The sequence below is a fragment of the Eulemur rufifrons genome, chromosome 15, assembly GCF_041146395.1.
Source record: "Eulemur rufifrons isolate Redbay chromosome 15, OSU_ERuf_1, whole genome shotgun sequence".
Lineage (NCBI taxonomy): Eukaryota > Metazoa > Chordata > Mammalia > Primates > Lemuridae > Eulemur > Eulemur rufifrons.
The window spans coordinates 83,600,008-83,620,654 of NC_090997.1; the positions used below are offsets into that span (position 1 = coordinate 83,600,008).

A 20,647-nucleotide genomic window follows, 5' to 3' on the forward strand; every position below is an offset into this window, starting at 1 on the left:
TGTCCCTAAACCAACCTTTAACTCAAGACCATTATGAAAGAAAGAGGAAAAAAAGACAAACAGATTTATTGCAAAATAAAAACAGGCAGGAATATGTGCCCTGTTATGAAGATAGAACATATATCCATGTATCATCACCAAATGGTTATAGGCTACTCACTAAGCACAAGGCACTGTGCTAGGTATAGAAGAAGGCTTATCTTATGAGTTACTTGTTTCAGGCAACACTATACCTATGCATCCTATGTCAGTTTTGGAAATCCCCATGAATCTCTCTATATAAAACAAAGAGAATTATGCTTTGACTATTTATGGCTATGAAAAAATGAAATAAAGTTTATTATATTTCAGTAGAATATAGTTATAGAAGGCAAGGATCTTTTCTGCTAGTTTAACGTAAAGTTGTCTGTACTGAGACGTCAAGCTCTTTTTAAGAATTGGAAAGTAAGTAAAACTATGTTCTTAGATAATATAATTTTATACCTTGAAAGTCCAAAAGAATCAATGCTAAAATTAACACAAGTAGGCCAGGCGTTGTGGCTCACGCCTATAATCCCAGCACTTTGGGAGGCTGAGGCAGGACGATTGCTTGAGGCCAGGAGTTTAAGACCAGCTTGATCAATATAGTGAGACTTTGTCTCTACAAAAAATAGAAAAATTAGCCAGGTGAGTCCCAGCTATTCAGGAGGCTGAGGCAGGAGGATCACTTGAGCCCAGGAGTCTGAGGATGCAGTGAGCTATGATGATGCCACTGCACTCTGGCCTGGGCAACAGAGTGAGACCCTGTCTCAATTAAAAAAAATTAATACGACTCATAAATCAGAAGCAAGCATGATATAAAAGTTAATATTTGAACAAATTATCAGATATAATGGAAGAGAATACCTCATTTATAACAGCAATATAAAAAATATGAAAATAAGTACAAGAAACGTACAGTATGAAGAAGACCTTACAATACTTCTGAAAGATACAAAAGTATAGGTGGTCTTCAACTAATGATGATTTGACTTAATCTTCTGACCTTATGATGGGTTGAAAATAATACACATTCAGTAGAAACCCTACTTTCAGCACCCACACAACCACTGTTTTTCACTTTCACAGTATGTAAGAAATTACATGAGACAGTCAACACTTGATTATAAAACAGGCTTTGTGTTAGATGATTTGGCCCAACTGTAAGCTAATGTATGTAAGTGTTCTGAGCACCTTTAAGGTAGGCTGGGCTAAGCTATGATATTGGGTAGGTCAGGTATATTAAAGGCATTTTTAACTTACGATGAGTTTGTTGGGATGTAATCCCATCATAAGTTGAGGAGCATCTGTAGTCCTGAACAAACTGAACATCATCCCTTGTTCTGTCACAAGACAATCTAACATCATATAAATGTCAATTCTCCACAAGATAATATATGAATTTAATATGATTCCAATTAAAAAAAAGTTTTTCCATAGCACATGACAAATTGATTTTAAAATTCATATGGAAGAACATGCAAGAATACCTAAAAATTTCCTGAGAAAAAACAAGAGCAACCCCTGGAAATAAACATGACTAAATATTAATATATACTATAAAAGCCTCTGTAATGAAAACAATGGGGTATTGACACATGACCAGACATGCAGACCAAAAGAATAGATTAAAATGTTTAGAAAAAGATCCAAGTACATATTGGTAAAGAAGAAGAGATATTTTTAAACATATGGTGTTGGGACAACTAGATGGACATTTTCAAGAAGAAACTATATCCATATCTCACAACAGCTGCACTGCAAAGTCAAAAGCCAAATGATAAAGTGGAAGAAAATATTTGCAACCTTTATTATAAGTGACAAGTCTCCCTAGTATGTAAAAAGTAAAAACATACATATTTATACAATAAAGGTAATTTTACATTAGAATTGGAAATATCAATATAAACTCATTGATTTTTTTTTAAAACTTTATTTCCTAGGTAAGTTCACTGAAAGGGCCTAGAAGCAACGATTCCCCCATAGTCCCAGATTTTAGTTTCTACGTTGCATTATTCATTAATAGCACGAGAGTTCCTTGGAGAAATGATTGATTTCAGCTCTGGGGTGGGGAAAGTAAAAGATAAACTTAGGATATCATAAGCAAGTAAGTGCTCAAACGCTTACTGGACACAAAAACAGATATAATGAGGTTCTCCTTTGCCAAATTAGGGGATGATAGTAAAGAAGTATAACAAATTGAATGAAAAAAGTCCATAATACTCAAACAGAAAGAGAAATGAGAAAGGAAAAAAGGGAACACTACTGGACTGAAGAATACCAGCCAATAAATGTAGATGTGATGGCAGCATTAGAAAACACCATTTTGTAACCCTCCCCACTATGATACTCCATTCAGGCACGGATCATCCATGGATGCTGAAACCACTAAGGCAGGCTTACTCTAAGACCACTCTAAGACTTACTAAGGTTGGGGAAAAAGATATTCACATGGCTCAAAGTATCATGCCACAGATTACTTAACAATTACAAAGAGAAAATTTTATTTTTAGAATGGAAAGAGCTGGTGTTTATCACTCTGTTAAGGACTAAACTTAGCAACACTAACAGTGGGAAAACCTGACATTATATGCCACCTGATATGATGCAGAAAAGTACATCTCATCTACAGTATTCTTGCCAAAAAAGTTTAGCCTAAATATAAACGCAATGAAATAGATAATTCCAAAATGTAGGACATTTTATAAGACAATGGCCCATCCAGACTCTTTAAAAAGTCAATGTCATGAAAACCAAAAAATTCTTAATTAAAATTAAATGAGACTAAAATGATATAATAATCAATGTAACTGTGCATGTGGACTGGATGCCGGATAAAATAAGCAGACAAAAAAATGCTTAAGACATTTTTGACACAATTAGGGTAATCTGAATCATTACTAGATAAGAATCTTTGTTATTTTTCTTAGATATGATAATGGTACTGTAGTTACCTAGGAAAACATCCTCATTTTAGCAGATATAAGATGAAGGTTTTGGAAGGAAGAAGCAAATGTGAATTTAGGGGTTATACTTTATCTTTTCTCAATTTTTTGTGGTTTTAAAAAATTTGAAAATAAAGTTGGGGAAAAGATAATAGGCCCTAAATAGACATATAATGATCATATGGTAGACAAGCAAATCTTCAATGGTTTTGAACACTGTAAAATCTTCCACATAAGCAGAGTAAACTGGTTTTATGTTCTTATTGAAAAAATTTCTCAGCATTATTTAAAAGCAATTAGAAAACAAAGAATTCCTTCCCCAAATCTGGATTTACCAGACTACTTCACTAAAAATAAGAAAAAGTTCAAACATTAATGCATGAATGAATAAATACTATAATATATATTTATATTTTACACGTTGATTGCTCTACTTAACAAATTTACTGTGTTCATTGAAAAATAATAATTTTCTGGAAATATCAGTATTCCAAACCAGAGGTATGAGTTATTTATAATTCTTCAGTATTAGTTTTTGTTCCTTTACAATTAGAAAAAAGCACATTTCAGGCTGGGCGCGGTGGCTCACGCCTGTAATCCTAGCACTCTGGGAGGCTGAGGCAGGTGGATCGTTTGAGCTCAGGAGTTTGATACCAGCCTGAGCAAAAGTGAGACCCCGTCTCTACTAAAAATAAATTAGCCGGGCATGGTGGCACATGCCTGTAGTCCCAGCTACTTGGGAGGCTGAGGCAGAAGGATGGCTTGAGCCCAGAAGTTTGAGGTTGCTGTGAGCTAGGCTGACGCCACGGCACTCTAGCCTGGGCAACAGAGTGAGACTCTGTCTAAAAAAAAAAAAAACAAAAGCAAAAAACAAAACAATTAGAAAAAAGTACATTTCAAAGGATAATTTATTAGTAGAATCTATCCTGACTCTGGAGCTACACTGTATGTATTACCAAGACTGGCTCTGCTAATTATTAGACATGTGACCTTGGACAAGTTATTTACAACTCTTACCTTCCAGGAAGATCTCCTGGGATATGCTAGTCTTTAATGATCTGTGCTATTTATTCCCAAATATTAGTCAAAAATTAAACTCACTGATCCAATGAATAAAGTTAGCAGATATTTAACTGACTTCCAAACTAATTCCCAAATAATTTAATTGTGCTAACCAATAATCAAATACCAACTGTACTCATTTCTACTTAAAAACCACCAAGAACTACATTATAGTTTTTAGTACTTGATAAATTTCCTCAGAAATCTCTAACAGGAGATTGAAGTCCATTCAAACCACATCCTTTGTGACATGTTCTATACATCCAGTCTGAGAACAGTTATGTATGTTTCTAATAAAGTCTGCCATATCTTTATTATATTGGCAAGGCCAATAAACTTTAAATCTGCGCCTTCAATCCTTAAACTAAAATTTCCTGTCTTTAATACTAACATTAATTATTTTAACAATGTTAGAGTACCTTGAAAATTGCAAGTAAAATAAAGGATATGAAAGGTATATTATAATTTATGTATTTCTTTTTTCTTCATATTTGTTATTGCAGTGAAGAAATTTAAAAAAATGATATACAACACCAAAAGAAGCTTCCTACATTTTCCTGTTTCCCCAATTTTTTTCCTTACCTTTTGGGTGGGAAACATCCAAGCTATTTACTTCATAGTCATCCCTAACAGTTCTTAGTTTCTTGGTTTCTTTTCATTAAATAGCCTCTTCCATCTTATCTCATTAACTCCTATGGATTCAAATACCACCCAATGCCAATAACTCTTTAATCAATACTTACGCTCCAAGCCTATATTCCAAAATATACAGTACAGTTCGTAACACAGGGCTTGACTCATAGTAGGATATTTAATAAATGAGGTTCAATGAAGAAAGCTATTAGATATTTTGTTCCAGATGTCTTCTAGGCATTTCATATTCAACACATCCAAAATAGAATACATTACCTTTCTCCCAATATTCCTGTATTTCCTGTTTTCATTTATGGATCACCATTTACTCATTCACCTAAGTTAGAAGTCTCAGACGCCCTCAAATTCTGCTTCTCTACCCCTTACCACCCACATTCCAAATCTCCATGTTAATGATCTAACATTTCCACTTTCTTACTTCAGCCCCTTGCTCCCACCTCAATTATTAAGATCATCTTTTAACTGGCCTTCTTGGCTGGAATGCCCTCATACCTTTTATGATTGTTAGTCCTCTCATCTTGAAACAATTAAATACTGTCTTCTCTGTAAGGCCTTATTCTCCCCCTTCAGTGCAGAATTTGTCACTGTATCATTTGAGCTCTTCAGTACACTTTGTTCATTTCTCTTACAGCAAATATCAAACCATATCATGTCATCCACCTCCCCTTTTAAAAATATGTCTTCAGTAATACTGGCAGTGCAAGAGATGGGGCTGAGTTTTACATTTCTTTTCTACAAGGTTCTTGTGCAATCTGGATCCCCAGTCCATTCCTCTGGTCTTACTGTCTTCTACTCTTCCCCTCATTCCCTCAATCCAGCTGTGCTAATCACTTTGCTGTTCAAAATGCATACCAAGCACATTCCTGTATCAGGATCTTGGTTGGGGATGCTATTCACTCAGACAGCATGGCTTGTTTTCTTCTTTAAAATTGTGTGTAATTGTCAGCATCTCTGTGAAGTTTTCTTTGACCACCCTATTTAAACAGCTACCTAACCCCACTCTTCAGATGATTTCCTTCCCTACTTTATTTATTATATTTTTATTTACAGTTGGATTTCTGTATCCATGGATTCTGCATCCATGGATTCAACCAACCACAAATTGAAAACATTAGAAAAATAATTGTGTCTTTACTGAACATGTACAGACTTTTTTTCAGTCATTAGTCCCTAAACAATATAATGTAACACCTATGTACACAGCATTTACATTGTCTTAGGTATTATAAAGACCCTAGAGATGATTTAAAGTATAGAGGATGTGCATAGGTTTATGCAAATACTATGCCATTTTGTATCAGGGTTGAACATCATGGGTTTTGGAATCTGTGGTGGTGGGGGGTGGGTCTGGAAACTAATCCCCCATGGATACCAAGGGACAACTGTATCATATTTGCTTATTGCCTTTCTCCATTAGAAGGTAAGCTACACAAGGATATTGATTTTTATCAATTTTGTTCACTGATATATTCAGAGCAGCTGTAAACAGTGCCTGTGACAAAGTTAAGTACCCATTGGGTACTTAATATTAATATGTGAATGATCTTGCATTTCCAGTACCTGCATGTGCAAGAATTAAACATCCTTTATAATTAAAATCAAAAACCAAAAAAAGGACAAAGTTAAAACAAGAAAGGATTTAATGATGAAAAGCATTTTCTGGTCTTTTATACTTGTATGGTATTGAGAATGTGGGAAAGTGTGAACCTATTTTCTAAGGTCCTTTCATAAAAGTTATATTTTAAATTCTAGGGAGAAATTATCAGTTTGAACTTTGAACATAAGCATGATGATTTAGAAGTTGTTTTCCACATCAAAAGCAAAGGGAAGTCGTTTAAAAAAAATCCTTAGTATGCTATTAATTTTTTTTCCTTGTCAAAGTTTGGTGAATATTAAGTACATTAATTTGCCTGTTATACTATGCATTTGCCCTCAATTCTAGGTGTAGCCCAGACTGGAGTGCAGTGGCATGATCATATCACTGTAATCTCAAATTCCTGGGCTCAAGTGACCAGCCTCCTGGCTAGATGGGACTATAGGCTAATTTTTCTATTTTTTGTAGAAGTAAGGTCTCTCTACATTGCCCAGGCTGGTCTCGAATTCCTGGCTTCAAGCAATCCTCCCACCTCAGCCTTCCAAAGTGCTGGGATTATAGGCATGAGCCACTGTGCCTAGCCAATATCAGTTGTTAAAGTGTTTTACTTTCAACTCTTCATTAAATCTTCACAAAAATACAGATTAAAAAGACTGAGATGACATTAAGTATCAAGCCTCATAATGTTACTACCAAAGGAAAAAGAAAAAAGGAGGACAAGAGCCCACCCAAAATAAACTTTGCTGTTCTGAGTTGGCCAAAATAAAAAACCTGCTCACTCTCTACTTTTCTCAGACAAATTTAATAACAATGAGAGGTAAATAGCTTGATTCCTTTAACAAAAAAAAGCAAAGTATACACAACAAACACATACACATACAAACGTACTCACACATAGACATTACTATGAAATAAACTGGAGTCTTTTGTAAGTATTCACTCACTTATTTTTAGAATACTAAAGTAGCCTTGGGAGGCTATTTGAAGAAATCTGCATAGTAATTAAAGTCATTATAAGACTTGTGACACATTGGCTTTATAAAAGGTAGCAACAAAATCCAGATTCCTAGTTCTGAGCTATTATTTAGAAAACTTCTAAATAGATGATACTGCTCTGTATTGCACAAACAACATTTAGAATTCTAAAGAGGGCCATGAAACTAAGTGCATTTTATAAGGATAATCTATTTAATCAGATTTATTCCTTTCTCTGTGCTCCTACAGTGTTTATGCACATCTCTTGTTGACTATACCACCATTATAACTATTTCTTTGTCTGCTGGATTCCCCAACTAGAGTGGGAGTACTCTGAGGGCTTTCATCTTCCATTTCTCCCAGTGCTTGACAGAGTCCCCGGCACATAGTAGGCTCTCCATAAACATTGCCTGATGACTGTATGAATTAATTTTTGAAAATATAAAAAGATTTCTATTTTTAAAACTGAATAATGGCTTTCATTAGAGTAGTTCTACTAAAATAGTTTTGGTTCTGCTCAAAAAAAGGATGGAAACTAGTCCAAAATCATTCTCAATTTTTCCTTCTTATGAAATTATAGTTGAATGTTTTTCAGAGGAGAAAGTTGAGAAAAAAACTAAATTGTCTGAACTAGAACAATGTTTCACTTTTTACTTTTTAACCATTTATAATTCAAAAACTTCTTAAATTATTTTTAAAAAATGGCCAGTCATTCCATTTAGTCATTTGTCAGTTTCCATATTTCTCATCAACTTTGCTCTCAGACTTGTAGGCAAGTTGCTGACTAAGAACAACACAAAGAGTGACTCTTACATTTTCATTCACTTTTCATTCAAGGAAAAAAGCTTCTTGAAAACATGCATTTAAAATTCTAGAAAATACAAATCAACATTATCTTGAAGTCTCTATCATTACCAGAAGGTCCTAAACCTAACTTCCATTGTTAGTTGACATTTTCAATAAGTGATGAATATTCCTTTTCAGAAAACATTGCCAGTAAATTTTATGGTATCATAGACTATTCACTATCCAGACCAAACTGACTAAACCACAAAATGCAAAAGTACGCACTTCTCCAAGGGAAACCTTAGGACTATTCTGAGTATAGTTTTAGCAGATTGTAACCTGAGTAAGGGTAAATGAGGACTTAAATTAGATAGCCCTCTTCCTCTGAATTTCCAGAGCTTTCACAAACTAAAATGTTTAAAAACTAAAATACTGCTTGTCTCAGATTTAATTTTAAAAAAGTTACCCTGAGACACAGGAATTTACAAAGGAAACAGAAATTGTTATTTTTATGATACAAATGGTATTTCATTTTTTCCCCCCAGGAAAGGAAACATGAAGAGCTGCTTGCTTGGCTCTAAGCAATGCTCACCTTAAGCAAAACGGATTGTTATTTTAAAAAATTGATTACTCTTCACAGAATCATAGAATATAACAGCTGAAGTGGACACTGATGTGAAATATGTGAAAATCAGCATATATGATTATTATGGAGAAAAACTTGACTTCTTATTTTAAATGTGAGCTAAGACAGTTTTCGTTATCAGAAATGTGGTCAACATTATATATATATTGATATATTCACCATTCATAATACTGAAAAACTAAAAATCATATCTAACAATTGAAGGATAGCTTAAAATTATATAGTATTCATTTTCTTCAAAGGCATGTATTTAGTGTATTATCAGAAAAAAGGTTACAGACAAGTTTACTTTAAAATATACATATTTGGAAATAAATATACCCTACAAGAATATGATTTTGTATCCCTAATTATGTTACAAGTTGAAAAACTGTCAATTTCAGTTTAAGATTATAAAATTGTAAAATGTATTTTATGGTTGATAGTAAACTATGTTAATGTAGTCTCAGTCTCAAACTATAAAAGCAAATAATAAAGTTATGTCTGGTCAAAATAATTTAGCCATCTTATAATCATCCCTCTCACCTTGCCTACTGCAGCCATAAGAAGTTGTTGTAATTCTTTTTTCAGTCCTCACCTTTGAGTAAATTGGTTACTGACAGTTTCATTTACCCTAGAAGCACAGCAGTAAATTATAAAATATTCACTACTTTCACCATGGTATAAATTATGTTTTGATAAAGTAGTTGAAAACTTTAAAGTCTTCTACTTTAGAATTATATATGACAAACCACTTTTGTCATGGAAATATTTTTATCAGTATACCTAAAAGTTGTATTTTGAAATTACATATATGTACCAGAGGAATATGAATTTTGACATAAGACATTTCACTAAGCTGAAGTCTAAGAACATAGTGCTTTCCCTTTCTAAAAGTTAATGGGAAGTTAGATAAATTTAAAATAAAAAGGTTCAATGATTAAAGTGGTTCTGAATATAGTCATAAAGACATAATCTATAACTCCTATTGCATTACAAGCCAAATAAATCTTGGTGTTTAAAAACTTTCACCTTTAGTAAACACTTTTCTATGCTCTATTTTCAAATGACAAGTTACTAAGATGAAATGATAACTTGCTCCAGGTCATAGCATAAGGAATAGAATCTGGATGTAAATTCAAGTGTCTCTGACTTCTTGGTTAAGTGCTACCAGAATTTCATGTATTGATTTATTTATTTATTTTTTTATTTTATTTTATTTTTTTTTTGAGACAGAGTCTCACTCTGTTGCCCAGGCTAGAGTGAGTGCCGTGGCGTCAGCCTAGCTCACAGCAACCTCAAACTCCTGAGCTCAAGGGATCCTCCTGTCTCAGCCTCCCGAGTAGCTGGGACTACAGGCATGCACCACCATGCCCGGCTAATTTTTTTCTATATATATTTTTAGCTGTCCATATAATTTCTTTCTATTTTTAGTAGAGATGGGGTCTCGCTCTTGCTCAGGCTGGTCTCGAACTCCTGAGCTCAAACGATCCGCCCACCTCGGCCTCCCAGAGTGCTAGGATTACAGGCGTGAGCCACCACGCCCGGCCTCATGTATTGATTTAAATAAGAAAAATAAGAAACTTCTAGAGTCTCTATTCAAGTCAATCAACATTGCTTATTAATATCTTCAAAATCACAATGATGAAATACCATAAAATCTTCAACATTATATTCAAGGAAATCTTATTATTAAAAGCATTATCAACATTCAATTTAAAAAAGACTGGTAATCTATATTGTAACACCTGATTTGTCTAGGATCAGATAATGAAGATTTACATAGAAATAGATTTTACAGATCTGCACTGGCCCATATGGTACCTACTAGCCACATGTGGTTTACAAAATTTAAATTAATTAAAATAAAAGTTTAGTTCCTAAGTCATACTAGCCACATTTCATGTACTCAATAGCTACAGGAGGCGAGAGGCTACCGTAATGGACTGTGCACATCTACAGTTCAGAAAAGAGGTGTAGGCCGAAAAACATTTGAGAATCACTAGCACATGGGTTTTATTTAAAGTCATGAGATCGCCAAGGAAGTGAGTAAATACAGGATATAAAAAGAGAGTCAAATTGCAGTAAAACAGTGTAATAAGAAATGGAAGAAAAGAGGAAGAATGAGTGAAGCAGAATGAAGAGGAGTAGCTAATGAAATCAGAGGAAAACCAAGAGACTGTAGAGTCCCAGAAACCAGGTATTAAGAAGTGATCAAATATGTCAAGTGCTGCTGATAGGTCAAGAAAGGTAAGAACAAAGAATTGACTGCTGTGAGCTTGAAAAGAATAGATTAGAGATTTCAACAAATTTATAGCAGATGAAAAATAGTTACATCTGTCTGTACACATTATAGGGGGTTCAGTAGATATGGAAGCTATCTATGAAAACTGTGAATAAGGGATCAGCATATTTTGTAGGAGGAAAATCAAAACGAAACCCAAGAGAAATAACTGAAGGTTCATATGTAAAACACCTAAGCCCAACAGGTTTCAAGATTCACAGAAAATGGAGGCTGCCCAGCATTAAGAAGCAAAAAACAAAAAAATAAAAAAAAAACCCAGTGAAATTGTTTCTAAAAATGTAGTAATATTGAGCAAACCATTTGGGAAGAATTAAGGCTTCTTAGAGTGGATATATTGTCCTCGTTATTTTCATTTTGGCAATTTGCATGACAGCAGGACAGGTAGACTCATTCATTTTGCCTGTTTATTCTAAATATAAGCTACCAATTAATTTGTCTTGGCCATATATACAAAGTTCTCAAAGGACTTTCTACTTAGGTGAATACAATAGTGAGATTATAGAGCTATTCACACAACAGAATAGATAAACCATATTTTTATATAGTTCTTCCTTAAAAAAAATAGATCTAAGGATCTATTTTTATAGATAGACAGACTTTATAGATGATCCACTAAGGATCATCACATGTATAAGGAAAAACTATTGGCATAAAGAAAAACACAGGATGTATAAACAGATCAAAAAAAAAAAAAAAAAAAAACAAGAAAAAAACCTGAACACAGAGGAAACATTAATTCAGGGAACAGATCTTAGATTTAGGAAGATGTAATGACACCCCCAAAATATCAATACTAGAAAAACGAACAAGCAGGACATGAAAGAGACCATAGAGTAAAAGGATGATTGGTGAATTTAGAGAGATTTAGAATAAAGAAATGAGAGGACTCTGAGACAGACTAGTTAGAAAGAAAGGAAAAGTAGTCAAAGAGGAATTCCAAAGTTTCTACCTGAAAGAATGGTAATGTTATAACCATAAATGAGACAGAAGATTAAAACCCAGAAGCTTCTTTTAGGAAGCTCAAGCTCAAGCTCACTCATGCCAATGATTACACTTCTGTCACATATGCAACAAAAAGTTATTAGCTTACATATCTTGTTACATAAGCTTAAGGCTGAATATCTTTTCTAAAATTAGATGATATATTTCAGAGTCACATTTGAGTTAGACAAGAGCTTTGTTCAAGTGTGCCTAAACTCTCAAGAATTTTACATTTGATCTTTTAAAAAAAAGATGCTATATGCAAATAACTTCTATAAATCTTCAAAATACAAAAGACAAATTAAGAAGTTAATACATCAAGCTTTGGAAAAGGTAAATATCAGACTATCTAAAAATATGAATTCAATCACCTAGCTCATATTTTGGCTATGGAAGAATTATGTGGTTTTCATATTCATTAAATCAGTAAGATCTCATATTTTCACTTCCTATAGTTTATGGTTTTCAGTAGCTGGCTTTTTATTTTTCACTGGTTGCCAGTATAGTTATTTCACTTTTAAAATTAATCCACTGGGCAAATGCTACAATATACTATCACAAATAAATTTGATAGTTTTTAAACAAACACACCAACACACAAAGAAATATGACTGAAAAAAAGAAGAAAAGTTTAACGCAATTTTTCTATTTTTAACAGATAAGGGAAAAGGCTGACAATTATAAGGTTGGAACCATATGTGCTATATAAACATCATATAAAATAGCTTCTTAAAAAATAAATGGCTAGGAAGTAGTGGGCAGATTTAAGCTCATTTTACTCTGCTGATTTAAATGAGAAAAGTTAGCATTTACATTCTTCCCTCAGAGAGTATTAGAAGAAATTTAATATCTCAGTGGGGACATTAATACTAACTACATATCCCCGTGCGTGAATAACTATTCATTAAGTATATTAACATTCACTAGCGTTGATAAAAATGATTCTTAAATTAGAAAATGACAAACATGTAGAATATATTTTAAATTATCACTAATTCAAATAGGATTTATTATTCACGAAATACAGGAGCTTTTTGTAACAAGTGGGGGAATCACTGGAGAACTACTTGGTATAATACTGATATTGGATACTAAAATGGCACCTTGTACCTTTAATGTAACCAATCAACATCACTTTTGGAAAATCCAATTATAACAACAATAAAAAAATCCTAACAAATGAAGAATTTGTGGAAACAGAATATAAAACAGTAATGTTAAAGGAAAAATCCATGTAATCAACTGAAAAATCCAAATATGAGTATTCTCACACCTCAGGATTTTTGTGTTGATTGGTGGTTAGAAAAGGGTATGGGATGGTATCAGCATTAGCTTTCGGAATAATTTTCAGTCCTTGGTAGATGAGATGGACAACAGAATTAAGATGATTAAGCAAGTCTGACCAGATATCTGACATACGTATGTTTTCATCCTGTTGTCTTCATTTTTATCACAATTGTCTTTTATTAAATTAAGCTACTATTACTGAATTAATGTTAGAAAAATTAAATAGTAATAACCTACACTTGGTTGCTTAACCACTTAAAAAGTGACTTCACAGTGATTGTCAGACCATTAGATCACTATAATAGCCTTTTTAAAAAGCAGGAAAAATCAAGCATCAGAACCTCCATTTTATATATGAAAAAAACCTCATAAGTTGTTCCCACTCCTCAGCCCTACACCCCACCCCCCTTTTAAGGGGGACTGATTCTTTTAAAATTCAGTTCGGAAATCATTCACTTAGTCTTTAAATTCTTTCTTAGCCCAGATCCATAAGTCCAAGTCAGGTTCCCTCTTAATGTAATCACAAAACTTTTTACCATTTCAATCATTTGATAGCATTTACCAATGTGACAGCATTTATCACACTGCATTGTTAACTCTCCGCTTCTAACAAAAAACTGTCAAGTCCCTGAAGGCAGCATTTGTAATTTTTTAATCTTAACAATCAGCACCAAGCATATTGTTTGCCCTACTGTAAAAGCAATTCAGAAGTTGAAAAAAATCAAGTGACTTGCTGAGTGATAAAGGCAGAATTAGAAATTTGGTGTTAATTCCTAATCTGAAGTCCATTCCTCTACATAGCACTGTTTTTGTCAGTAAACAAAAGTAACAAAATGGGTCTGATATAAAAAAAAAAACAAAACACTCTTCCTCCCATTTTGATGTTATCTGGTACGGAACATTATTAAGAGGGGAAAAAGCACAGGTTACAAAATGAAATTATATGAAGTATCTCAAAATTTTTTGATGCCTCCTGAGATAATGTTTTTAGAGATGGTAAAATCCTAACAGAAACAGAGGCTAGAAATGGAATTCTGTTATTTGTGTTCTGTTCATCACCTGTGGAACAAAGGATTGTCCCCCAATGGAATCCATGCCCTTTATAGATTTTGGCCTGCTATTTTGATTTTAATTATCTCAAAGTCTCAATGTTATCTCATTACATGTCAAAGATGGGTTAAGGCTGGTGCTCATGTGGATGGAAAGCTGAAGTTTCAAAAGTTAAGTGTGCTCTAGTGGATTGAAGTTTCAGATGCTTGTTTGACAACTTTCCTCTTAAAATTACTTCATCTTAATGTCTTTTTTGGCATGCTTCTAAAAATTCTATATCCATTATTTGTCTCTGTGACATGTTCTTTTTCCTATAATTACCACTTAACACATTTTATTAAATCATGTCTTAAAATAAGATTTCTTCCATTCTTTTGGCCACAATGCAAATTGCATGATTTCAAACTGGAAAAAAAAAAAAAAAAAAAAAAAATCAAAAGAACCTGCCATAACCTCATGCTGTTTATTCTCACAACATTTTATGAGTTTCAAAGTGTTAAAAGTACTTTTTTTGATCCTGACAATTTTATGAAGTAGAAAATATAGAGACATTTATCTGGAGAGATGAAGACAACTACTTAAGAAAACAGCTAGGAAGTGGTAGATTAGGGGTCAAGCCCAGCTCTTAGGGCTATATGACTCCAAGTCTAGTGCTTTTCCCACCATAATATACATGTGTTGAATTCAGAAAACTGACTGTTTGGAAAACAAATTCTTGCTTTTAAAAACTGCATAAGAACATTTTTGATTCTTTTTAGTAGCAAAAAGCACATTTAACGACATTTGTCCATAGAAAATCAATTAATTATGTACATTATCTTTATCTATGACAGTGTACTAATCTTTTTACCTATCCCACCACCTGAATTGAAGTCCTGGAATTTTGGAAGTTTGAAATCAGAATTCATTAAAATATTCTTTTTCAAGTAATAGTTTAAAGTTCATTAAGTAATACTAACAGAAAGCTCTGCCAATTCTGACAGGATGAGAAAGTTCTTTGAAGCTCATTTTACCTTCCTTAAAATGGAAACCCCCTTTTACAATCAGCTGTGTTTATTGAGAATCATTCTAATTACTAATTTTTGCCAAAATGTTTTTTTCTTTTGAAATACAAGATCCATCATGTTTCCAGCTTAGATGTAATCTACCATCTACAAAAGTTTATAGAAGGATACCATAGCATCTCTGGTGAAGTTATGACCCAGTATTCATTTTACATTTCAGTTATATTATCTAAAAACTTCTGCATTTCTCTATAAAAAATTAAAACTTTAAGGAACACTGACATTTTGAAAACAATAAAAAAAATTTAACTGGAAAAATAGCTTCCAATTTTAAGAGCTGGTCAAGGGAATCTAAGTGTATACTTGCCAAGGACATGCAAAATAAATGGAAAAATACAGTTCTTCAAATATTATTCAACATATAGAAGCACAAGAGTTAGTTTCACAGATCTCTTAAGCAATACTGAAGTCATCTGAATGATTTTATGATTTTGTTTAAATCAGGTATCTTGACTATCAAGGAAAATAGGATGTATTAAAACACCAAATGGCTGGCTATCAAGTTTAATACAGGTTTATAGGGTCTAATGAAGAACACAAAACAAAATGTGGAGAAGACAGAAGCTCTGAATTATTTTTAAAAAACAACTAAGTTGATACAAAGTTTAAAATTTAAAAGCTTTAAATTTAAAAATTAAAAAAGATGACATGAAGATGGCATGAATAAAGCCATCAGGAAGATGATCCCTTTTATTTTGCTTGCCTAGACTTATCTATTTAATCTGAATTAAATTTAGAGCAATGCTGTGAAAATGTACACCAAGTACATAAAAATGAAATATGCTGTCCTTCAAATATAAACATGCAAAGATGATATAACTACCCCACTGACAGTAGTAAGCACTTCCTGATTTCCCTTTCACCTACTAATAACAGTGATTAATTTTATTACTGTTAAAACTATAACATCTTCCCTAAGTTATTTTTATAAGAAATAAAATTATAATTTTAACATTTTTGGTTAAATTATAGATTATAGCCCATATAAATGCCTCACTATGTAGTAAACATGTTATACTGCATCTCAAAACTCTCTCCGTATTTTTTTAGTGTAATGAATAAAATCTATAAAACAATAACAGCAATATCCTCATTTGATAATATAGTTTATTATTACCGAATAATCCACATTTTAAAATTTAGTTCTATAGTAAGGAATCTTGTGATGGCTGAATGGGATCTGGATTCAAACAAAATATCACAGAATAAAATTTCTCTGCAGAGAGCCTGTTGATTTGACTGCAGACTAAATACCATAATTACACCGGAATGAAGCCTTAAAAAAATCTAAGAACTGGCAAACAGAACTATATTTAAAGGTCAAAGAAAAATATAAGTTCATTAAACCTCAGAAAATAGGATGTTCTTGACATCTCAGTTTCAAAACCACACCTTTTCCAAACATTATAGTTATTACTGTTCAGGTTATTACTTTGCAATTCAGCTCACTACTCTAACGTTAAAAAAAAATAATAATACAGCCAGAGGGACCACCTGGTAGAGTGTGGGGGACAATGGGCCATGAATGAAATAGTGGCTCCAGACACAGCCTCCCTGAGGACTGTGAGCAGGGAATCCACTTCACCTCCCTGAACTTGTGCCCTCCTCTGGGAAAAGCACACCTGTGGTGTGGGAAGGAGAAGAAGTACGGAGCTAGATACAACTGCTGCTATCTATGTGAATTCTGACAAGTCAGCATCTTTGATTTTCAGTTTCACTGTACAGAGACTAAATATTACAAGTTTTAAGGTCCTAGAAGCTCTCAAATGATTTTACTGCCCGTGATTTTCATGTTTACCCTACTTCTCAAAGGATTTTATTGAGAATCAAATAAGGATATATAGGAAAGCACTTTATAAATTTTTATACAAACAAGTTGCTATAGTTTTATATATTTTCTTCATTAAGAAACTATGGATATAGTTTTGAGATGCAGTATAACATGTTTACCACATGGTGAGGCATTCATATGGGCTATAATCTATACTTTAACCAAAAATATTAAAATCATAATTTTATTTCTTATAAAAATTACTCAGGGAAGACATTATAAGTTTTAATCTTACTAGGATTAGCTGATTCATTATTTTGTAATTAAGAATGTAAACTAATAGCCTAATGAATAGTTCCTCAAATAAGCATCTCATAAGAGTTGTGTTCAACTTTTCTCCATTCTAACCCATCCCTCAGACACCAGCTGTTTATTTTTTTAAAATACATTTTACCATATCTCTTTCATAATCATACCTTGGATAACTCTATTTTATCTATGCAAATAAAACTAAAACTAAAATTCTATTTTATCATATGTCCTCAGTACTGGGGATTGGGATTAGGAAGTACTGGGAATAGGAAGACTTGGTGGTAGGGGAAGTGGAGGTAGAAGGAAGGGTTTGGTTGGCAAGGAATCAAGAGTTCTGTTTGGACATGTAAAGTTTGAGAAACCTCTTAGCTCTTCTATCCTTCTTTATTCCTGTGACACTTTGTTTATACCATGATTTCAGAATATTTCACACTTTGTCTTAATTTGCTGCATACTCATTTGTCTCCCCAACCAGACTGTAAGCTCCTTGAAGGGAGAGACTGTAATATTTACTCCATATCCTAAGGAGAGAGTCTTGAACAAAGCAGTCATTTAAAATGATTTTACAGAATGAATAAAGGCAGTATTCTAGAAACTCTGAGGAATATAAACCAAAGAAAAAAGAAATGCTTACTTTTCTAGCAGTCTCCATTCCCTAGAATCCACCTTGACTAAGGCCAATAGAAGTTATAGCAGAACATAAACCCACTTCAGAGTCTAGCCTTCTGGCATGTAAACCGACTTACATATCATATATATCAAATCAACTCTTGCTCTTAAGTCTCCTCACATGGACTCACACTTACTAGCTCTGTGTAAATAGCTTTTCCCTATACTGTACAAAGCCAAACAGATGTGACTTGCATATTTGAGATAGGTTTTCAGTAAGATTTTTATTTTTAAACACAGAATTTTTAAGATAGAAACTCACCAAAGCCAAAGCACTCATTTACGTGTAGGGATGAGAAAACTGAGGTCTGAAGAAATTGTTCAAGATTCTACATTTAGAAATGGAGCTAGGTCTAGAAACTAGTTCACCTGGTTCCTAATGCAGGATTTTTCCACAAAGACTGGCTTCTTAATGAACAAAGCAGATTAATTTGGCCATTTTGCAATGGACTACATATTTTGCTTTTATAATTTTTCAAGTCAGTGACATCTCAATAATTTTTTTAGGAAGGATATGACTTAAAATGAAGTCAGGCATATTAGTAACCAAAACAAAATCAAATGAAACAGTGTAACCATGTATCATATGGCGTAATAGTAATGCTTCTGAGGCAGTATACACATGGATGGGTAGACATGATATAAATATCCTTATAACCTATAATATAGCCATGGAAGCTAAAGGGAAATGGAGCCAATCCTATGCATAATTGTGAAGTTTCTAAGGCTTGCCTTTATCATATCCAGCTTTCTCTTTACTCTTTATCTGTTTCAGTGGTAATTCTTCTTCTCATTTCAAAGGCCTTCCTATCTATCCTCTCTGTTTCTTCCCTTAACAAGAAATTAAAGAATTTTAAATCTATTATCTAACCTTGTTGGCTGGCAGACATAAGACACTACTTAAATGAATTTTAATCAATGTATTAACTCAACCATACATTTACCTAGTAAGCCTTTAATCCTGAAATGAAATAAAATGTAGAATGAAGAATTTTAGACCTCAGCAGACAGATGGTGGGGATGGAGCGGTGGAGAAAGGTTCCCTTCTTCCTACTCATTAAAATGACAAGATCTGAAGGCAAGCCAAATATTTATTTAGGGTGTAAAAAAAATGGCTAAAGGGGTAGCTCGTGGTGCACTCTCCACTGGAAATAACAATGACCAACACTATCGCTCCAACTTCTGGTAGATATCTGGAATACTAAAAATTAAAAATTTCTAAGGTCTGAGATAATTGTTAATTATTATAGTGATTTGAAATTAGAATTCAAAGTATTTTCAAAGCTAGCTGACACATATTCATTATGTTTACAATACAAATATGTTACATTCATATTGCACCTTATGCTTATGAAGCATTTTTATGTATGCTATGTCATTTGAACTTCAACAATATATAACATAAACATCATTTCCAGTTTTCAAATGAAGAATCTAAGGTTTTTCACAGGTAATAAGGAAAATAAAAGGCACAGCCAGGACTGAATATAAGAGTTGTGAATCCAAGTATTTTCCCACTATAATATGTAACCTATACAGCAATATGAAAATAATTTGCCTATGAAAATTCTAAATACTTTCAGGTAAAAAAGTAATATTGTCCTCAAATTTCTAAGTAAATTATGTTGATCTTTTCAAGTTCAAGTTTCTTCTTATTATAATCTTTGTCACAGATAATTGCTTTGCTATTTTCACCTTTTTAAAAGAATTCAGTAAAAGAAAAATACTGTCAAAGACACAGCTAATGAATAGAAAAAGTCATCTTTCAATACCCAAACAAACATTTCTCAGATGTTTTTTTCTTTGTTATCTTTTGAAAACCTTATTCAAATTCATTTAAAATTTAGCCTAAAAATTAGTAATTGTATGATTTGCCAACGTTAAAGGGATGTGATATCATTGCAACTTATATCTTGTTTCTGTCAAAATGTCTTTTACCTTGGCTTTCCTTGAAATGAATTATAAAATGAGATTATCTATAGACTATGGCTCTTTTATCCAATTGAGAAATTGAATCACATTTAATGCCATATAGGTATAAAACTCACGTTTTGCTACTTTAAAGTTATTATTTGCTCAACAGAACACAGGTTCAAAGTATCTACTGTTAAAGTTACTAAATCCAAATTTACTTTTGAAATAACTTTGATTTTAAGGAAAAAAGAGATGCTAGAATTGAATTCATCAAGTATGAAAACTGACCATTACAATGCTATAAGGTTTATTTCTAAAGAAAAGTAAGTGATATTTATTAAACACAAATAGCATCTGAACATTTAAAAGAATAGTCAAAGTAAGAAAGGGGCTCACCTGTCTCAGGGAAACCAAACTGATGTAAAATTTCTTGAGTGGTCAGCATGTTTGACTGTTTTAACTTAGTCTGTTGTGAGGAGGCTGGTGGTGGTGAAGTAAACGAGAGATTTTTGTTGACCTGTAATAAGAAAAGCAAATCAGAAACTACAGTGCAATTTCCTGGGTTACTGATGCAAAAACTGGATGAGAAATACCTGTTTACTACAGAAACCAGGACACATGGTAGGTCAAAAGTA

At 33.0% G+C, this 20,647-nt stretch overlaps 1 protein-coding gene across 1 annotated transcript in view; it reads right to left on the minus strand.

Moving 5' to 3' along the window:
* Positions 1-14,929: 14,929 nt before the first annotated feature.
* Positions 14,930-20,647, minus strand: part of AHI1 (Abelson helper integration site 1) — a 97,126-nt gene continuing 91,408 nt past the window's right edge. The window contains exons 20-22 of the mRNA XM_069487742.1: positions 20,409-20,529; positions 18,139-18,146; positions 14,930-14,974 (exon numbers count right to left, since the gene is read on the minus strand). Coding sequence (XP_069343843.1) covers positions 14,930-14,974; positions 18,139-18,146; positions 20,409-20,529 — 174 coding nt within the window. The remainder of the gene's footprint in view (positions 14,975-18,138; positions 18,147-20,408; positions 20,530-20,647) is intronic.